The sequence below is a fragment of the Hippocampus comes genome, unplaced genomic scaffold (genome assembly GCF_001891065.2).
Source record: "Hippocampus comes isolate QL1 unplaced genomic scaffold, H_comes_QL1_v1.1 scaffold60, whole genome shotgun sequence".
Classification (NCBI taxonomy): domain Eukaryota; kingdom Metazoa; phylum Chordata; class Actinopteri; order Syngnathiformes; family Syngnathidae; genus Hippocampus; species Hippocampus comes.
Window position 1 is genome coordinate 508785 of NW_017805483.1, and position 21928 is coordinate 530712.

General features: G+C 42.5%; 2 protein-coding genes and 2 long non-coding RNA genes across 6 annotated transcripts in view; 2 read left to right on the plus strand and 2 right to left on the minus strand.

The window, feature by feature from the left end:
• Nucleotides 1–8423, minus strand: part of plod2 (procollagen-lysine, 2-oxoglutarate 5-dioxygenase 2) — a 33534-nt gene extending 25111 nt beyond the window's left edge. The window contains exon 1 of one of the 2 annotated variants that reach the window (XM_019876056.1): nucleotides 7905–8423. In XM_019876056.1, coding sequence (XP_019731615.1) covers nucleotides 7905–8007 — 103 coding nt within the window. In that variant the 5' untranslated portion in view covers nucleotides 8008–8423. The remainder of the gene's footprint in view (nucleotides 1–7904) is intronic. The other variant, XM_019876055.1, reaches the window with a different exon arrangement.
• The window catches only part of LOC109519491 (uncharacterized), a 38849-nt gene extending 24578 nt beyond the window's left edge, over nucleotides 1–14271 (plus strand). Inside the window, exons 2-3 of the long non-coding RNA XR_002168974.1 lie at nucleotides 13242–13397; nucleotides 14108–14271. This is a non-coding gene — a long non-coding RNA (uncharacterized LOC109519491). The remainder of the gene's footprint in view (nucleotides 1–13241; nucleotides 13398–14107) is intronic.
• A 3534-nt stretch (nucleotides 14272–17805) lies between these two features.
• LOC109519502 (uncharacterized) lies at nucleotides 17806–18670 on the plus strand. Its single transcript, XR_002168975.1, has 2 exons — nucleotides 17806–17950; nucleotides 18085–18670. It is a non-coding gene; the product is annotated as an uncharacterized LOC109519502 (long non-coding RNA).
• Nucleotides 18396–21928, minus strand: part of LOC109519500 (phospholipid scramblase 1) — a 65792-nt gene continuing 62259 nt past the window's right edge. For both annotated transcript variants that reach the window (XM_019876074.1, XM_019876073.1), the window contains exons 5-7: nucleotides 20503–20664; nucleotides 20037–20198; nucleotides 18396–19178 (exon numbers count right to left, since the gene is read on the minus strand). In XM_019876074.1, coding sequence (XP_019731633.1) covers nucleotides 19149–19178; nucleotides 20037–20198; nucleotides 20503–20664 — 354 coding nt within the window. In that variant the 3' untranslated portion in view covers nucleotides 18396–19148. The remainder of the gene's footprint in view (nucleotides 19179–20036; nucleotides 20199–20502; nucleotides 20665–21928) is intronic.

Below are 21928 nucleotides of genomic sequence, written 5' to 3' on the forward strand. Positions count from 1 at the left end.
AAAGATATGTTCATTAAATTTCAACATTTTCCTAATGTTCTTGTGCTTCTTTATACCAAAACAAAGGAAAGACATATTGTTTTGGTTATTTATAGCAAAGTATTGTATCATTTTAATGGTCCGGCCCACTTGACATCTACCGAGGCCGTATGTGGCCCACCATGTGAAATGAGTTTGACACCCCTGCCGTAGTGCCTTATAGTGCAGAAAATACGTTAAACCAAAGTTATCCACTTTCGTGAATTGTCCACAACTGCGGAAAAAAAGCCCGCACCTTCCTCCGTGTAAAGACATAGCTGAACGTGCATGCCAACCTGTGAACAAGCGAAAAAAAAAAAAAAAAGATGGAACAGATACATTTCTTCTCTTCACTACAGAGACAAGAAATTTTTGGACAGTCTCTCAAATGTTCCACACAGTCTTCTTGTGGGGGTGAACTAAGCTTGGGGTTCACAGTGGCCTTGTTCCGAACAATGGCTGGAAACTATGTGTCAATATTATGCCGCGGTTTCCGGATGAAGCTAGTTAGGTAAGGCTGGCAAGATGTAAATGATGTGATTGGTCAGGCACGAGTGCCCAGAAATGATAACTGCTACTCTGAACATGCGAAATAAACCAAACAACTCAAAAATAATCCACAAAGTCAGGAAAGCAGCAAAGAGTGCCTTTTTGTGGGCGAATGGAGCGGAATGGAATGACGTGAGTCATCCGTTTATTGACACTTTATAAGTTTGTTGACGAAAATCACTGTCGATCGCTCAACTAAAATAACATATGCACTGAATAAATAACTGGAACGGTGGAATATTTCTGAAGTGGTGTGCACAATTAACATGGGTTGTTATTCCATCCACTTAGACCTTAATGACTTGCTTCATGTAATAGTGAATCCTCTTGATGAACCGCTGATACGCAAAGTAGTTTTTTAAATATTTGGCAATTTAGCTCTTGAACAAGCTACTTGAAACACTTCACTTTCAGACAGGTCCAAGTAGTACGGTGTTGAAGTACTTTCTGCCACAAGCGAATTTCGTCCGGGGAGACGCTGCAAAATGAAGAATATAATCTCACATATTGAAGGGGGCTTTTATTAGTTCTGCCTGTTAGCTTCTTGCTGGACTCAAGTAAAATAAATGAATGAATTGTTTAGGATGTTATAATTTTACGAATACTTGAATGTGGCTGTAGTCAACAGAAGTTGACATGTAAGTGCTTAGTCAGAGTAAACACAAAGTGTCTACAGAAGGCAAGGAATGTCGCTCCCACTGCTCCATGGAAGGCATCGGAGTTAGAGCTGCCCAACGCTGCTCCGTCTTTCACCGTAGCGCACGAGGTACATCTGTCGAAAGTAAATATTCACACTTGGATGCGCAAACGTTGGGACTGGCAGGCTCCCGCGAAACCCACATAGATGGGAGGAAACGTGTCGCATGGTGGGAACGTCTTCGGACTTCCTATTTGACGAGACATCCAGGACAAAACCTCCTCTGTTTAACGGACTTAATGTTTGCATGTTGCCTAGGAAAATATTTCGAAATCCCCCGTTCAGCAAAATTAGACGAAACAAAAGTTACTCTTATTATATATTTTTTTTAATATTCGGTAACTCTCACGTCACATGCCAGGCCAGGTCGCAGATACAATATACCAAGCACCTCGCCTGCACGTTTTGTTCTTAATGTCATTGATGAGATAATAGACAGAATAAGCAGTACTCAAATATAAACTTCCATCCATCCATCCATTTTCCAATCCGCTCACCCTCACGAGGGGTGCTGGAGCCTATCCCAGCCGTCTTCGGGCAGTAGACGAACCTGAACCGGTTGCCAACCAATCGCAGGGCACACAGAGACGAACAATCATCCCTGCTCACACTCACACCATGGGACAATTTGGAGTGTTCAATCAGCCTGCCATGCATGTTTTTGGAATGTGGGAGAAAATCGGAGTACCCGGAGAAAACCCACGCAGGCCCGGCGAGAACATGCAAACTCCACACAGGGAGGCCGGAGTTGGAATTGAACCCAGTACCTCTGCACTGTGAGGTCGACGCGCTAACCGCTGGCCCACCGGCCTGCCCTATAAATGAATTCCATTCCACATTTGTAATAACATTTTAAAAAATACTAACCATACATGACAGCAGTGATTTCCAGCCCGTGTGCCCTGAGAGCTCGAACGGTGTGCCTGGGGGGAACTTATCAAATTTCACTTAATCGGTAAGAGAATTATTTATGAATCACCAATAATGTATCTTTGTCCTTCAATCTATGCCAGCAACTTATAGTGACAGAAAGAACAAATTGATGATCTTCTATTAGATGTGAAAAAGTTTGAAATTGACAAATGTATCCTCTTTTTGCGACAATTTCGTTCGGTCATGTGCTGTGCGTTTTTGCCTTGGCTCAATAAAGGCCGGGAACAACTGTGATACATTATGTCAATTCCAACTTGAGAAATAAAAAGGACTACGATGCAGACATGCTGTGAAATGGCAAGAACCGGGGAAGACGTGGCAGAACAAACGGGTAACGTTGCTGCGCGGGGGCTTGACCAGATAAACATGGATGCCGCATTGTGGAGTGATTGATTACATGTCAATTGCACACAATCATTTTTTTCATACCGCACAGAGGGAACTCCTGGGGCAAAACTTGAAAGCATTACATGATCTGAGAAACTGGTTGTGTGCATCGGTGTATGTATTGCGGGTTTGCTGAGCAACGGCTTTCGAATGGGCTCAGCATTGAACTCCGGCTGTGCAGTATGTGATAAAATAAGATCAGATAAAATACGTTTTCATCCATCCATGCATTTTCTGAACCGCTTTATCCTCACAGGGGTCGCGGGGCGTGCTGGAGCCTATCCCAGCTGTCTTCGGGCAGAAGGCTGGGGACACCCTGAACCGGTCGTAGCCAATCGCAGGGCACACAGAGACGAACAACCATCCGCGCTCACACTCCCACCTAGGGACAGTCTTGAGTGTTCAATCAGCCTGCCATGCATGTTTTTGGAATGTGGGAGGAAAGCGGAGCACCCGGAGAAAACCCACGCAGGCCCGGGGAGTACATGCAAACTCGACACAGGAAGGCCGGAGCCGGGAACGAACCCACGACGTCTGCACTGTGAGGTTGACGCGCTAATCACTGGACCACCGCCGCCCAATACGTTTTCAGTACATCTTATATGTAGTTCAGTTTTCCGCTATTTAAGTCGTAATCCCCTTCAGCATTGTTGAGTACTCCATGTGTTTGTCATTATCTTGGCTTAACAGACACCGGGAGGACTAAAGGAACTAGATTGCAGGTTGGCGCAGCACTGTTTTGGTTTGTCCACTTCATAAAAAAAATATATATATATATTTTCAAATGAAAAAGTCCTCGTAATTCATGGAATAGCAGCAAGACAAAAAGGCAAAAAGCACCGTGACTGAAAACGCTTTCATCGCAAATTCAGAACCTTCAATCGTAAAATTGGACATGGACTCAGAATTGGTTGTGTTCTACACACTTTCTTAGTCAGACTTTACACACTTTCAGTTTAAAAAAAATTACACAAGACATTACAGTACATATTTGTCTGAAAAAGGAGACACTGGACAGACTTTTTGGGTGGACTACTGGCAGTGTTCTGATGTATGATTGTAGGCGTTGTCTAGCAAAAGCAGTTGTTGGTCTGTTAGAAAGTATATGGAGACAATGGACAGTCTGGGTATATATTTTGGACAACGGTAGGTGGAGTTTCCATTCCTTCCCTGAAAATTACAGTTGGTATATTTGCACCGTCTAGGAAAAGTTGTCCATTTTGTGAGCCGAGTGTTTCTCACAGTCAAGCATAAACATTAACTCCGCAGTGCAAACCTAAGTTTGTTTTCGTAGTTGGTGGATGGCGTGAAAATACTCCGTAAGTGTACCGTATTTTCCGCATCATAAGAAGCACCTAAAAGCATTCAATTTTCTCAAAAGCCGACAGTGCGTCCTAAAATCCGATGCGCCTTATATATCGCGTTAGAGTGGCTTTTTATTCCCCGTTGAGTTGTTTCCCTGTTTTTGTTCCGATGCCATCTAGTGGTGATTATTAGCAGGTGCCAATTGTAACGTAAAAAGAGTTCTGCCCGACACTAATTGAAATGTGCATTCACCAACAGACGACTACTTTATGAGTTCTGCGCAGCCATTATGAAACGAAGATAATACTAAAAGCATAGTTAACTACTATAACTTAATGACTGAATGAAGACTTCGAAGGATATGTCGCCCCTTGTGGATGTGAGCCCACGAGGTTTGTAACTTTTGTCTTTCAATTATTGTTTTGTAATGCCATTTGTATGTGTTTCATGTCCAGTTCTCATGGGCCAAGAAATAAACCCTGTATTTTTCTGGACTTTTATGTCGGGCTACATGCTACATCCTGAGGGAGCTACATATGGATCAATATTCTGATTTCTTGGACGAAGTACGATCAATTTTGTGTAAAGCGCTTTGTTACAGCTGCAGCGGGTATGAAGGCTCTATATAAATAAGGCTGTATTGTATTGTATTCCCTTTAACGTAGCTCCATCTAGTGGATGCATAACGCAATCGCAGCCACTCTTGTAGCTTCCATTTATGTGCCCTATACATGAAAACAGTTTTAAAATAGGACATACATTGAAGGTGTTTCTTATACTCCGAAGTGCCTTATAGTGCGGGGAATGTGTCTGTTATGGATTTGTTTTTTAACCTAATTCAACCCTATAATGCCATTCGTATCATATTTGATATATGCAGTTTCATTATGTAACTCATTCTTTATAGCAGGGGTCCCCAACCGCCGGTCCGCGGACCGGTACCGGGCCACACAGAAAGAACTTGCCTTAATTCCGTTTTATTTATTTCGGAATACGAATGATGTTTTATTTTGAAAAACTACCGGATTCCCCTTTCCATCCGTCTGTGTCACACTTGACACACGTCAAGCCACACTTCTCCTTCACGTGACCGATTACAGTACTTCAAAACAAAACGCAGGAGCTCGCAAAATGAGTTAAAAAAAACTGCTGGAGATCGCAAATGACAGCGGCCTTAAAAGTACGTTCGAGACAACTGGATTAAAGTTATGGCTGAATACTCTGAGATCGCCACAATAGCACGGTTGCTATTTCCGACATCCTACCTGTGTGAGGCGGGGGGTTTCTGCAGCAACGGCGACGAAAACAAAATTACGAAGTAGACTGGACATAAACCACACACTTGAGGTGTCATTGTCTCCTATTACCCCGAGATGGGACCGTCTGGTTGCAGAAAATCAAGCTCGGTGCTGTGGTGAGTCGTCATTTTCATGCACTTTGAATTTGCGTTGTATCGTATTTTGAAGACATTAAACATTGCCATAGCGATCGGAGTGTTGCGGCCAGATTAGATGCTCCTTGTGTTTATTATTATATTTCGAAAACGCCACCATTTTCATGCAGCTCATACCATATTATTTTGTTGTATTATTTCCGCCACACCTTAAATGCCGGTCCCTGAAAATATTGTCTGACATAAACCGGTCCGTGGGGCAAAAAAGGTTGGGGGCCCCTGCTTTATAGTACATTAAATCAACTGTATCAAATTTGATACTGCAGGTTTAAAATATGATTTTCCCCAAATTTTCAGTTTTTGATGTAATCTACATAATGCTTATAAATGTGATACAACAAATATCTAAAACAAAATAATATGGCAAAAATATTTTTGTGGATTTTGTTATAAGGGTTAACACCCAGAAATTGTCAACCTGATATAAATGCACCGAGTAACTCAACATACAAACTGCTAGTTGATTTATGCAATATTTCATATTTCATCACATTTAACTCGACTTCCGCCATTATTTCTCTGTTAACACTGACAATAGTGTGGCACGTACACAGCCCGGATGGATAAGGCAATTATAAAAGAATTTTCTTGGCTAAAATATTTTGCAACATTTCCTGAGTTCATACCGGTTTTGGACATCTTAACTTATTTTAACCCTTTAATGCCTGACCCATAAAGGAATAGCCAGAAAAAATCTGATTTTTGGGAACTGAGATGTTCATTAAGTGTAAATTGCATTGACAGTATTCCACACACTTTTTTTAATTCTTGCTTTTGTTTTTTTTTGTTTTTTTTTGGCAGATGACATTATTTTAAACTCAAACACATTCAAAAGTCTCATAACGCACAGGGTACGCTGAATATGCTCACAAGTGAGGAAGGTCAGTTAAAGTCAGTCAAAGGCTTCATTCAGGCAACCAAACAGGGGAGTTGAGGGGGAGGGTGATGTGTGTTCTCTTAATGTTGCGTTACTTTTCAAAAAAAAAACGGGACTCGCCGGCAGGTGGTCCGACCCTTGCAGAATCAACCCCGTTGTGCTCCGAGTCACAGTGAAGCAGTGTGCAGGCAAATACTTGCAACGTTGGCATTTAATGGATGGCCAAGTACACCCTGCAAACTTTGCAGCCAGCATAATAGCATATAGTTTGCGAGCGGATGCCTCCCTTCTTATAATTGAACCCATCAAGGGTGTGTTAACTGAGCTTTTATGGGCTCGCTATGTTGATTTGGCAACGCAAACCAGACCGAAGTTGGGGTGGGGAACCGAAAAGCAGTTGATGGCCTGGCCTGCCATGCACTTCTAAAAATCAATCCAGTGGTACATGTACCTATGAGATTAATTTGTTCATTCACTTCTGTCCTAGCGCGCGCGCACACACACACAAACACACACACACACACACACACACACAAATAAATAAATGCGCATCTGGTTGTGTTTGTATAATTTGTCACAAGTGATTTTACAACCACGATCTGGTTGCGAGATTAATGACTACCAGTTAGCCGAGTTTGCTGCTGCTACTAGTACTACGACTACTGGTAATAATAATCATAATGATGATACTGTTTCTTCTTTAATTTTTTGGTAACCTGTGTGCCTTGTTGGTATGATGCTGCCACTGGTGTGATTCTTTGCGCTGTCAGTCATTTGCAAACATCACTCCATTGTGATTATTTCCTCATCCTATGTGGGTTCACGCACATCTTAAAAATGAAAATATTTCAATCTGTATGTGTTTTTAGTCTGAGAGCGGCTCCCGGGAATTTCAGCATCAAATAAATCATGCAGCTTCGACCCCCCCCCCCCGAAAACAAAACAGCATCGCTTTTTTTTTTCTTTTCTTTTTTTGGGTGGCAACTTGTATTCCTTACTTGTGAATGAGATAATGGCTAACAAACGGGTCGTTAAATGCTGCTGTCGGCAGAGCGGGCGCCTGTTCCTGCAGGCGTCAGTACCGCACGAAACTTCCAAACGTGTTCGGCTAGAAACGCGCTTCCCCCCTCAGCAACCACATATACAGTCGCTCCTCTATTGGCGTAACGTTGACGCACGGTTCATAAAGTTCCATTTTACGATAAATTGTGTGCCTTCTTGAATATTGCTTAAAAAAAAAAAAAAGTTGTAACATAACAAGTGACGCATTGTTGGACCTGACCCTCAGTTTGGCCAACTAAAGTTGGGGGCAGGGGCTGGTAGCCTGTTGCAGGCACAATAATTAATAGTCGGAAAAGTTGAATTGCTTCCGCGCTTCCACATCACACAAATGCTTGATGGCGATCAAACTGAAATGTCTTTCTTGTGCAATTAGTGTCAAGTGTGCCCAACATTTTTGCGGGATGCACTGGGAATGTTAACAGCTGTTTTCATGACACGTTAGAGCCCAAACAGCATACAATTAATGAATCAAGCACTGTCATAATTTGTTTTGGTCATAGACCCGCCCCCCCCCCCACCCCACCCCACCCCCCACGCAGGCATGCCACCGGTAACCTCATAACTCCCAACTTCCATCGCATGCACAATTAGAATAAGGAAAGTGTGCCCATGCAGCTTCTTACCATTAGGGATAGGCGCAGGACCCCGAAGTGTGTCAGTGGACACAACTGCGTTTGAGCACGTCATCCAGCACGAAAACACAACGCAAAACTTGAGGTACTCCATTGCTGTTAAAGTGCCTGGTTCCGAATGAGGCAGACGAGAGTGGACTTAATTGCCTCCAAGCCCGGCGCGAGGGGGATCAGAATTACAAGCAAAAAGCCCTGTGGGTCTTTTTCTTCTTTTTTTTTTTCTCTTTCCTTTTTTAAATTGCGCTCTCTCGCAATCGGACAATGAATGGGTATGGCAGTAATACTGAGGGCAAGAGGAGTTGGATTTTGAGAGAGTGCACCTCCGGGTTGTTAGTTGCTGAGGGTAGCGTTGCGCGGTCCAGATGACATGAGAGCGTCTCGGAAGGCTTGGGTGAGCTGGGAGGGGAAGATAGCAGCAGTGCCTGACACGCTGACGTCCAGCGTGAAAGTGTGACCAAGCGCAGCTGTATTTGAGCCCCGAACAGACCCTTCCTCTCTCCAGACTACACACTCATAATGACACCCTCCCCCTGCTCTCCACACCACTCCCCCTTTCTTCGACATTCCTCTGTTCAGTCAGTTGTGTGGAGATACTGTACGACAGAAACACTCACCTAAACTAAACTTAACATGAAAACAAAAGTTGATTTGACTATTTAAGAATGGAATGTGACCGTCAATGCTTGTTTTTCTTTATATGTTCCCTTTGATTGGCCAGCGACCATTCCAGGGCATACCCTGCTTCTCACCCAAAGTGGACCGGTTTATTTAATTAAAAAAAAAATAAAATTAAAAATTAAAAAATGCTCCAGATACCAGTTTCACCAACGGACACAAACATTGGTTAGACATGTCTGTCATGACATTGTACGGCAGGGGTGTCAAATTCATTTTTGTCGCGGGCCACATTGGAGTCACCGTTTCCCTTGGAGGGGCATTATGACTGTCAATTCATATGAAGAAGTCAAGAATACTGTATTGGCCCGAATAGACAAGACGGCCCTGATTATAAGACGACCCCCTCTTTTTCAAGACTCAAGTTTGAAAAAAGACGTTTTGAACACCAAACTAATTTTTATCCAGAAAATAATTACGGTACATCTGAAACAAATGATTATATCAATATATTTGAGAGAAAAACCATGTTATTTTGCCTCATTCAAATCTTAATGTTTGAACATTTAAATATGTAAATTAAAGTGCAATCACATTCGGAAATGAGTGGCTTCTGGTTTTTGAAATGTAAATGACATCATAACTTCTCCTCAGCTGCCGGTTAACCTGGCCGATCTTCGACCCACTTTTCTCCAGATTGTCGTTACATTTCTCCATTTTCTTTTATCTCTTCTATTATTTTCTTCTCTTTTTTTCTTACCGCTATTTTTTATTTTTATTCTTCTTGCTACCGCTATTTTTATTTTTATTCTTCGTGACAGGGGTTCACTTTGGCCTGGGGAGTCAAGTTCCGCATTCGCTTCAATGATATCTGGCGCCATCTAGCGTTGTGAATGGGTATAACGTCTAGACCCCGAATATAAGACGACCCCCACACTTTCAGTCTTGTTTCAATGCAAAAAAACACCGTCTTATATTCGGGCCAATACGGTAATTTATTCAACGATTGTTGGAGTGACTGTGACGAGGACTTTGGTCACAAGAAAATGCTTACAATATATGTTATTTATTACGTATGAGAATTTGAAATTTTGCAATGTTTTCACAAGCATCATTCTTGGGGGTTGACATGTTCGAATTGCTTTTGCGGGCCACAGACAATTATGTGGTCGGACAGAACTGGCCCCCGGGCCTTGAGTTTGACACCCGTGTTGTACAGAGTAGTGTGAAGGACCCATGCAAGATAGTGGACAAACCATTTTGGTTTGGAGCACACCTGCCAGGGCTTGTTATATTCCATCTCAATATAACAGTTGGTGTATGCAGTAATCCCTCGCTACTTGAGATTTTATGTTTTGCGGCTTCAGTGCTTCGGCGGGTTTTTCCAAGTACTGTATTCATAAAAAAATAAATAAATAAATAAATAAAAAAAATTATCAAAATAACACAAAAAAATACAACCACAGCGGCAGCCATTTTGCAGAAAGAAGCGTTGTTTCATGTTGAGAGAAGCGAGAGAGAAGCCGAACATAGAGCTGAGGTGACTACAAGGCTTTGTACATGCCTTTACTGTACTGTACACACCACAGGAACTCAAACAAGGCACACGATTGGTTCCCGGCACAACATCAACCAATGAGAGCATGGGTGGATTTATCCCGGGAGCTGATTGGCTGCACATCATCGCAGCCTCACCCAGCACCCTCTCTTGTTGTCTCGTCACGCTGTTGGCTGTCTCGCATACTGTTTTTCAGTGACTTAAATTGCGCTCCAACCCCTTGCCGCCGCCTAAGCAATGCGTCCCGGCTTACATGGGAGCATGTAAGCCACAGGTGTCAAACCCAAGGCTCTGGGGCCAGATCTTACATTTTATGTGGCCCGCGAATGCAAATCAAAGATGTCAACTTCAATGATGCTTGCTAAAATCTGGACCAAAAGATGTAATAAATTACAGAGATATTGTCAGCATTTTTGTGCTCCAACCCCTTGCCGCCAGCTAAGCAATGCATCCTGGCTTACATGGGAGCATGTAAGCCATGGTGTCAAACCCAAGGCTCCGGGGCCAGATCTGGCCCGCCACATCATTTTATGTCCCACCAAATTACAGTAATTTAAACTATAGTTGAAAAAAAACATCATTCTTGACTTCTTTATATGGTCATCATGGCCCTCCAAGGAAAATGGTAACTACAATGTGGCTTGTGACAAAAATGGGTTTGACACCCCTGATTTCAAACCAAAGATGTCAACTTCTATGATGCTTGCGAAAATCTGGACTGAATTTTCAAATTCTCAGATGTAATAAATTACAGAGATATTGTCAGCATTTTTATACCACCAATTTACAGTAATTTAAACTATAGTTGAAAAAAACATCATTCTTGACTTCTTTATATGGTTTCGCAGTCATCATGGCCCTCCAAGGAAAATGGTAACGACAACGTGGCTTGTGACAAAAATGGGTTTGACACCCCTGATGTAAGCCCTCTCGTCAGAGATGGCACCACCAACAGGGACACGTTGCTTCAATGGCAGCGGCGGAGGGCTGATTCACAGTCTTGACCTTATTTTAAAGGTTTCCTGACTTGGTCAGTCGTTTTTATAGACACGTCACAAGGAAGTAGTGACAGTTCAGATGAGGGCTGAAGTGACAGCCGAAACTGTCAGCTAGGTAAGAGTTGTTTTCTTCGCTAAAAAAAGACCATTGTCTGATAAAAAAAAAAAGAAACTTTAAATTTCTTTCAACTAATAAGACGAGATGAACGTCCTAGTGCAACCCATCGCCGTGTTTTTCTCCAATTTAAAAACCTCAGCTGCACCCTCACCGCCTTCTGCAGAAGAGTGAACCGAAAGCCTGTACGAGTCAAGCGAAAGCCTTCTTCTCGTATGTCACCGACACAAGTCTCTTCTCCTCTCTCAGAAGCCAATACTGATGAATTTTAATTACTGAAGGTTTTGTAATTAAAAAATGTATGTAAATATCCGTACTGTTGTCACACCACCCCCCACCCCACCCATTTTGCTGCTGTAGACTGCAAATTTCCCCAGTGTGGGACAAATAAAGGTTATCTATCTTTGCCTCAAATAGGTAAAGTATAAACACTGTTTACATATTTAAAAATACTGGTACCCACATACACAAACACGAAAATTCCTGGGATGGCAAATCCTACTTTGCGTTTTTTTTTTCACCTTTCGTGGGGGGTTCTAGTCCCGTAAAATAAGGGAGTACTGTATTTTTCTTCATCTCTTCATGCTGGTCCTTTTTTTTGGGGGGGGGGGGCATAATTGCTAACTAAGCCAAAATGTGTTGAATAATTTCAATTCGGGTCCTTACAACACCACAGACATATTTTCTGTTATTTCCCCTAAATAACAGATCACTGCACGGTGTTTGTACTCTGTATCATATATTACAATATTATATTGAGTCAGGGCTGAAGCAATGTTGTTGTGAGACTCTTTGCCCTGAATGTCCGTGGAAAGAGTTTGTCACTGCAATTGCAACAACAACCCCACTGTTAAATGGGCAGCAATGAGGAGTGAATGGATTCAGAAAGCAAAAACAGAATTGGGAGGCGGGGCTCGGACATAAGGAACAAGTCAACGTACTTCTTGCAGAGTACTCAGAGTATATTCCTGCCGACCCGCTGCCCTTAAAACCACAACTTTGGCTCATGTTGGTCTCATTCCTCATTACGGGTGACTGACTTGTCCCATCTGGCAAATCGTTCCTATACTGAAGCTCCGTTGAAATTGTTTCACTTAATGACATCACAAGGCTGCGGGCTGAATGCGCGGCAGTTTAATTTTTCAGGATTACTTCTCCAATATACCTTGAAATTGTCCAGCGAGCCCTTGCCAGACAATTTTACGACGACGACTCATTGTTTTTCCTGCCATAAGTCAACATGCGGGTCGTGCTCATGCGAGTGGTGGGATGATGTTTTGGAGATGGTTACAGTATAACCGGTTGCTGAAACACATTCAGAAAAACAGAAATCCTCTTGAATGTCTCGTGAGCACACAAAAGCCAAGCTGACACAAAGTAGGCTTAGCGGACGAGTATCACCTTGATTACACGCATCACCAATTCCTTTAATACGACACTCTAGAATTGCTGGGTGAGCAATTTTGTTTGAATCCAGATTCAAGTCAGTGATACAGAAATGTTTGTCGTGCTGATTCTCTTCTGCACGCTGGCAACAAGAAAACGGTGATGTGAACATTTGGAAAAGCTGAATTTCATTACGTTTTGAGAAGTGTCCAAAAGTACTTGGGGCAAGTCCAGCCGGAGCCCTGACTGGGACTCCAGAGCTCCTTTAATTTTTTAAAGCACGGCAGGCCCTGGCACGGAAGTTTGACATGTGCGCCCCCCCCCCCCCCCAAAAAAAAAAAAACGAAAGATAGTTAATACAGAAGCAGGAAAGCTGCTCTGGTAAATGATATCAAGCACCACCTGCACGAGATTGTTCACGTTCTATTTGTCAAACATGACACTTGAAGGCAAAGCGCAGCCATTCCAGAAGCGCAGGTGGCGAGTTTTTATCGCTGCACTTGCATTCCAGCTCATTTGGGTGCCACAAAACACCAAACATCCCCAGTCTGTGCTGTCGTCGCATTAGCAAAAAGCGCTAAAATGGTGCGGCGGCGTCCTGACGACACAGAACGTCGTCTATTCCCGGCAACCCTCATCCAGACTGTCTTTTACAGGCTTACAGGCGGGGGTTTGTGTTTAATCGGCTAAAAGAAGAAACAGATGATGCAGCAGACTGCCAAGGAGACGTCTGTCTACCCATGCAGATGAATGAGAAAACTTCCTTTAGGAAAGGGGAACGCCGAACATGAAAAGCGACAATCCAGGTGGAGGTGAGTGCTTCCTTGAAAAGGTTGATGCGATCAACAATGTTCGACGTCATATGAATAATACAACAACAAAAAAATCTGTCTGATCTTGTGAATGATCTGCTTATTGCAACGTCTAAGCCACGGAACCGTCTGTGGTTTGGCGACAGCCGGTATGACATTACTTTTTGTTGCTACAATATGGCTGCATATTCACTCGCAGTGGCAACTCGTATTTTCTCGACACTCGGTTCACTCCTCTTTGCCAAAATTGCAGCTTGCCTGATGAAGAATGGCTTTTTAAAAAAATACTTTTGGATTTTTGATCACCTGGCAGACGCAGTTACATCCCACGGAAGTCACTTCCTGGATTGTTTGCATCAGTTCCATCCATTTTGTGATCGAACTCGGAGGCCTGTGTGAAGCAAATGTGGCGACGCCATCCTCGATTGAACAAGCACACAAGCGGTACTGTCAACGCAAGTGTTCAATCTATGAGCCAGCGTAGTTTTGCAAGCACAACACGTTCACTTTTTCAATCATGACTTTTAACCCTTTCATGCACCCTGTCACCTGATAACATGATAAGCTGTCCACTGGAGTTGGCCGCTGTCCCCGAAAGGGTTGATTATCTCCACGGACAGTGATTTAAAAATGAAACGGCCGTACACTACTAATTATTTTACAGTGGTGTTCATAAATTCTAATTCTATTCCTTTTTTTTTTTTCCTCAGAATCTACCCTCAGTTATTTGTTGAAAAACTCACCATGCCACAAAATGGTGCCAAAGTGCCTCGCTTATCGGAAAACAAGTCAATATTGTTGAACTGACATGTCATCCGAGAGAATCAGATCTTTGTCGGGACGGAGTTCCGTTTTGCATGGTCTGCTAGGTGCGTTTTTTTTTTTTTTTTGGTCAAGTCAACTTTATTGTCAATGTGCTACATGTGCAAGATACAGCACGGATCAAATTACATTCCTCAGGAGAGAGAGGAACCGCTGCGGGTGCCCGCGCTGCCATCCAAACATTTTAAATATCAACTCATCTGGAAGCCATTTAATTTTTAAATTATGTTTTTTAAAAATAATCATACTTTCTGGAATATTAGCAGTTTCAGCTATTATTCTAGCCACTTCCAATTACTCAACTCAATTCAAATGTATTTATAGAGCACTTTCAAACAGCCATCGCTGCACACAGCGCACAGGCCCCAGAATTGAGCCCTGTGGAACACCACATGACAGAGGAGCAGTACGTGACTCAGAGCAGCCAAGGCTGACACAAAAGGTTCTGTCAGCTAAATAAGACCTAAACCACTCAAGAGCGCTACCGCCAATGCTCACCAAGTGCTGCAAACAAGTCAGCAAAGTACTGTGATCCACCGTATCAAATGCTGCAGTTAAATCCAATAAAACTAGACACACGTAGTCTCCAGTGTCATTTGCCAGGAGGATGTCATTCGAAACGCGTAACAGGGCTTACTCCGTGCTATGCATCGTCTTGGAACCTGACTGGAAGACCTTTTTACAGGGCATTTTCTTTTTTGAGGTGCGTCTTTTTTTTTTTTTTTTTTTTTTTTATGAGTCACAGTGGGGCTTGGCCCCTATATTTTCTGTACTCATGAATATTACTCTTGACGATAAAGGTAATGTGTGTGGGTGTGCAAGATGGAGATGCAGAAAAGAGGAAAGAGAGTTATTTGGTTGGATAATTTTCTACCAGTACAAGGGATCTCTGAATTTCATAACCCCCCCACCAAAAAAAAAGACTGTCATCACATTCAAAACCTACTTTTTGGACCTTCAAACGTGATTAGCTGTTCTAATTTTCTGTCAAGTCATCAAATGTGTCCACCGAGCTCTGATCACACGCAATGACGACGACGCAAATAGTTCTGAGATTATTGGTGTCATCCTATCTCGTACTTGTCATTCAAATTTAGAACTGGACAAAATAGTCTTGGGAAGACAGTTAGCAATGACCAAAATGACAGTTTTAACCTTTTCGGGGACAGCGGTAACTACAGTGGGCATCTTATCACGTTATCAGGTTACAGGGTGCATGAAAGGGTTCGATTATGTTTTCAGGCATCATTTTCTTTTACTATTTTCTGCATGTGTCTTCTCGTGATTGACATTTGTACCAACTTTTCTGTTTCTAGGTCACTTGTTTTTCCTAAAAATAACTACAAAACACTTTCAAGGCAGGGGTGTAAAAGGACGTTGTGATGTCGTAGATTGGTGACGATCCACAACCAACATTATTTTTTTCATCCCGACGCTCGGAGACTTGAACTTTCCATGAAGTTACTTTCCAGTGACCACTCAGAAAGAAAAGGAACAGCAACCATGAAGATTTGAGCAGCATATGACACAGGATGGACTTTCATTTGAATCTCATCTCATCCTTTGGTGGGCAAACAGGGCTGTGTAAACATTACAAGGAGAACAGAATTGAGGATTGCGTCAGTCCGGTCTGTTGCGTTTCCATGACAAGAGTGACTTTTCTTTTTCATATTACCCAGACGGGTGTGGGGAGGAGAGAGTGGGTGAGGTTGAGCTCTTAATACAGTGGGTAACATTTATGAAATATGCCGAACATTCGATGCTGTTCATCATTTGTGACAAGTGATGAGTTGCATACATTTTGACAATTCTGGATTTGTTAATACAGTACAGCGGTTCCTAAATCCGACCCACGCCCCATTCTGTAAAGCCATATTTGGTTGACCCGACAGCACGGCAAATGCGGTATTGGTGCCCGTCCTGCATATACAGTGAAACTCCTCTTCAACGAAATCATGTTTGCAGCAAGAAATTTTTCACAACAGGGGTTTTTTCACTGTAGGAAATTTGATCTCAGATGTAAACACACTCACACACACACACACACACACACACACACACACACACACACACACAAACGTACGTGTACACACACACACGAAAGTGTGTGTACTCTTTATTTTTATTCCAATAGTGCATAAGTATGAGCATACACTTATTTGACACATCATATAGTCAGTGTAGAAAGAAAAAAAGGGAAACAAATTGCGAAATTTACGATCAGCATTCACATTCACCTACATCAATTTCTTGGATAATGTCTTATTTTGCTTCCTCCGTCTTTAATTTTGATCACTTTTCGTCATTGTTTTCATGTTTCTTGTGCAGAGCGTGCCTGTTAAGTGATGTATCGTTGCACGAAAGTGTAATGACAATAAAGCGATTCAACATTCAACATTTTACCCTCTCTTCCAGCGTCAGAGCTCTTGTCTTAGCTGCTTGACATCCAAATGTCCATTTTGTAGCAATTTGAGCAATGCAACGTTCTTGCTGCGTCTGAAACTAACAATAACAAATACTTCCTGGACTACTGCGCATGTGTAAACCAGTGTGGTGTTTGCTGTTGCCGTTTCCGAACGAAGCATTAGAGTTCGCTGTTGGATTAGACTTCGTTGTAGTGAATCTCGTCGCGAGGCAAGAGCAGAGAAAAAGATTTCGTGTAACGCAACAGGGTTTTTTTTTCATTGTATGGGGGGCAGGAAAGTGGGAATGGTGTTAATGAATGAAGACTTTTTTCACACTAGGGGGTATTTTCACCCATGTAGGTTTCATTGTAGAGGAGTTTCAGTGTAATTGTGAGTGAGACTTGAGAGAGGACACTAACAAAACGGGGGCATGATTCTGAAAATGTAGGTGCAACTCCAAATTGTACAACTTTTCAGGTGTACCACTTGCGCTCCATTTTAACCCTTTCAGTGGACAGCTTATCATGTTATCGGGTTACAGGGCGCATGGCAGGGTTCTTAATGGTTGGTGTTGTTTCTCATGGCCTCTTTTACATCCTGAATCTGTTGTCTCGTTCCCAATTGTGCAAATATGTTGTTGTCCGTTCTCTATTTGCACAGATGTGGCTTGGGCCATTTGTTTTTTTACGCCGGGTTGCAACACAAGATACCACCAATTGCAGATAGTTATGCCAGCCGGAGCTAGCAGCAACTTTTGTCTGTGTTCCATTTACTGTTTCTAATCTTGGTCTTTTATCCGGCAAAGCGCTTAGCTAGCTCACCAAGTAGTCGTTGATTTATATCAGGGATAAGTACCGTACAATTGGCTTTGTAATACGAATGCTGCGCTTGATTTTAAATGCAGCCGGGAGGGAGGTACTGTAGCAGCAACGTTCGTGTCAGCTCCCAACACCAACACTGTTACTGGTGTTATCTGGCAAACTGCTTTTTTTTTTCTATCCATGTGTACAACAGGCTTTTATATTTCGACGTCCTTCAGGTGTTGCAGGTTTCGTTTATTGGAAAAGAAAGTGTGGCCGTGCTTGCGTTCGTTTGACATGCAGGGGGCAAGTCAGCACTACGAGATGATTATTAGAACAATTGTGGTTTTGCATCGTCATTCACAACACCCAATTCAAGACAGTTTTTTTAAATTGATATTTCCTTTATTGAAGTTTATTCACATTCATTGGCTTCTTCCATGACGTTTAGGCTCTCTATATTTGTACACAACTTATTAGTACATTAAATTTAAGACAGTATGGTTGTAGTTTACTCACAAAGTAGGTTTTAATCGCCTGAAGGTGGCGTAGCAACCATTAACCCACCACACGAGACGCATATGATCAGCCCAGCCTTCTCAAGGAAAGTTAGTCACATTTATTTCTCTTTTTATTATTCCACCAACTATTTCAGACCAGAAATTGTTGTAACAGAGCAAGATGTATCCACAATATCAATAAAATATCCCTGACAAAAAAACAAAACAATCTCTGCTGAGGCATACAAACATTTTGTTCATCATCAAACAGTTCAACTGAACACACATTAACCAAAGCAAACAGAACTATCAAGAATCTGCATATTTGTAGAAAAAAAACTTCAAAGTATCAATAATGACCATTTGTAACTATTTTTTTCGAGAATTCTTGCTACAGTGCGCGTACGAAGTGAACCAATGGTGACTCAACATAGAAAATGTCAATGCGTAGAAGAAATCAGTTTTTTTTTGTGTGTGTGTGTGTATGTATGTACACTCCATAGTCAGTTGCGAGTGAGTGAGCAGTCGGTGACACTAAATTTAAGTGGCATGCATTTTAAACCTGAGTCTATTCGCAATGTCAGTGGCATCGAGCAGGCTTGGCAGTCACGGGAATGTGGCTTACATGAAGCGCTAGCGACCCCTTGTGGAGGAAGCCGAGTCATACACTTTAAATCATTATCAATTCCGGTATCCTTTTTTTTTTTTGGTCGGTGAAAAGTATTGTCATTAAATTAAAAGTTAACTGAAAGCACACACGTAAAGCAGCGCAGAAGCGTGCCGTGCTGTGGAATCAAACGACACACTGAATAAGTGCTTTTTTTGTTCAAACACAACACGTACTTAGTCCACTGTTTGAATTTGAGGACCATGTTACATAACGCTGTACAGTCTCACTGAATCGTACAAATGACATGTTTTATTTTTACACAAAATAATTTCCATAGTAACCGAGGCTTCCCAAAAGTTAACACAAGCTGAAAAATCCGACTGCAGCAACGAAAGACTAAAACAAACCTTCTAGCTTCACGTCTGTGTTTCTTCACGTCGTGCTTTCTTAGAACGTAAATGTTCTTTTCTGTTAAACTATTTGTTAGAGGACCGTTCTGACACATGAATGCATTCGGGACGGCTTACTTTTTTTGTGGGGGCTTTTGTGGCCTCGTTCCTTCCAGCAGCTTTGCATGGTAACGTTTTTTTTTGTTGTTTTTTTTTTTTAACTCTTCAGTTAGTCGTCTCAAAAAACATGAAATCCTGCAAAAAAAAAAAGAAAAAAAAAAGGAGAACAACGGATGTTAATGGAGAAAACGGTAAACTGACAGTGATGCAAGCACCAAAGTTGAATTGCCTGCCATGTCCTCTAAATTAGCTGTAAAAACCGTTCTGACGTTTGGAAGACACAGAGGGGGCTGAAAATCTGTTTTAAGTTTATGGTGAAGGCGGTTAGTTTCACATCACACTTCCAACTAAATCCGAGCCAAGCGCTACAAAGAGTGGTCACTACAGGAACATTTCCGACAGCCAGAGAACGGAAAAGTCATCTCAGAGGAAACCTTTGAGCCCCTTCGAGTTGACTCTGACACAGAACAGACAATTGCTCACCTTTCACTCGTAAAAGAATGCTAACTAGCTGTGCATCGATGTCTGCAATCACCCACAGGTCCTTTGTGGATCCTTATGTCCCAACTTTTTTTTTTTCATTATTCTGACTATTCTTAAAAATATGCCACAGCCTGGCACCAGAACACAGACATTGCTTGGTTAGCAAAAATAGTGCCTCAAAATTGATACAAAATGACTTCTTGTCTAATATAACACTGAGCCCAAGGGGTCCCGTCCCAAGAGTCAGACTGAATGAATAAGAGGACCTAAATCTTGCTTTTTTCTTTTTTTTTTGTAGCTGGCGATTCCCTGATCCTTCCAGACATATTCAGGATGTTCTGGTAAAACTACTCAGGTGGACCCTTTGATCAAAAATGTCATCAACTTGGCAAAATTGAGGAAGGAAATTGTGCTGAGAGCTCAAGCACTGTTGTAAACTTCAAAATATCCGGAAAGGTGGATGAGGGACCGGAAATGTTTTTTGTGTGTGTGTCACAGTGGAATACTTACAATGAGAAAACATGCCCCGATCATGACAGCCTTCATCCTGACGTCCAGGTCCATCGGAAACTGGATACCAAAGTTGTCAGAATCTGTGAACACTTCCCGAAGGAGGCCAGTCCATTGCTTGCTGATTTTCCCAATCTTGCTGACCTCATCCATGGTCAGAATCTAAAAGAAGACACAAACTTTGTATTGGTTGCCTATGAAACCATGGCCGGATTCCCATTCAATTCCAGGCTGTCTGCCCGCTGGCCCAATGACGCGAGTTTTGGGGCTCATAAAGACAGCGAGGGAAAAAACAGGCTTGTGATATTTACGGTTCAGTTACTTCAAGCTCTGTACAAATGACCTTGAATCCCTGTTCACAGCAGAATCAGCTTTGAGCGCCCGGAGAATCACTGAGCACCTCAAGAAAAGCCCATGAACGAAATCCGGACAACTTGAAGGGATTGCCGTGTTTGGTTCGACCCACCTCAAAGTCCACATCTGGAAGGCAACTCCATCCGCAAAAGGGACCGTGGATCTTCAGGACCGGCTCCGTGTGTTCATTGGCGACAATGAATTTTGGGGAGAAGGGGTGCCACTGTTGCATGACGTACCCCACCGTGTTTCCCGGGGGGGCCTGCACCTCCAACTACAACAAAAAATCGTTTGAACATCACATATCGTAGAAATTTGATTCAAAATACACGTTGTACTTTGCAGACTACATTTGCTTTGATTTGGTCACAGTTGAGAATAGAATCAATCGAAATTATATTTAACCCTTTCAGGGACAGCGGTTACTACAGTGGACAGGTTATCATTATTTGTGATGCATTAAGTTATTAAATTATGACCTAACGACGCAACAGCGCACAGTATGGCGCCTGCCTCTCGACATAGCATCAGACAGACCTACGAAGTCGTTGATGGTCCGCATTAATAAACAATTTTATAAGAATATTTCTTCTTGTTTTCTCTTTCGACTGTGTGGTGTGCCCAAGTAATTCCCTGATTTGTTCCAAGCCCACATTGCTTTGTGAGTTGTTATTAAATTTACGTTTTGTCGAGTGAAAGTTTTTACATGTGGAATTGAATAGCAATCGCTTTTCTGTTGCGCAGTAATGTCATCATTGCTCCCGCCATACTGTGTCGCGGGTAATGTTTGTTTCTTTTCAGTTTTGCTTACATAGTTGTTCTTGTTGTTGTTGTTTTTTCCATTTGGTTGATTATGTTCCTGGCGTGAGCCCGCGGTTCGTCGCAGCCGCCATTTTTGTTACAGTTGTCACGCAGCCGTTCGTGCTGCGTGTGATGTGTTTAAAGACATCTCGTAAATAACAGCGACTTCTTTTTATTTTTTCTTTTACTGTATGTTACTTACTTTACGATCGCACACGTTGTAGCAAGCGTCAATTTGCCTCTTGAGTTATACCATCTCAACTAGAACGTGGGGGATAGTCCCCAAACAATTTTCGTCTCTTGATAAACACACCTGCTAAACCCCAGTGGAACGAATAAAAGAGCCGTCGACAAGACAGGTGTAGGAAAAAATACATTTGGCCAAAAAGGCAAAAACACAGATTGGCAGAAAATCGTGTCCGTCCGACTTCGAGTGCCGTCTCGGCTAACTTAGCTTAGCTTTTGTCGTGTGTGACGTCATTTGCGTCGAGGCTGATTGGTTGAAATCAAAAGACGCGCTTGCGTACATGTTCGCGCTGAAGCACGCACAGCAGAGAGCAGCGGACTATCTCTACTGCTGAGGCTCGCTTAGCTTGAGTGGCGTCGCCACAACAGTCATACCCTCGCCTCGCATTCTCATGGCCTCGCCATATCTTGGAGATTTCGAAATTTCGGCCCGAACGGAAGCCACAAAGGGAACACGTGTGCACACAAAAGGAAGATTAATCATTGAATGT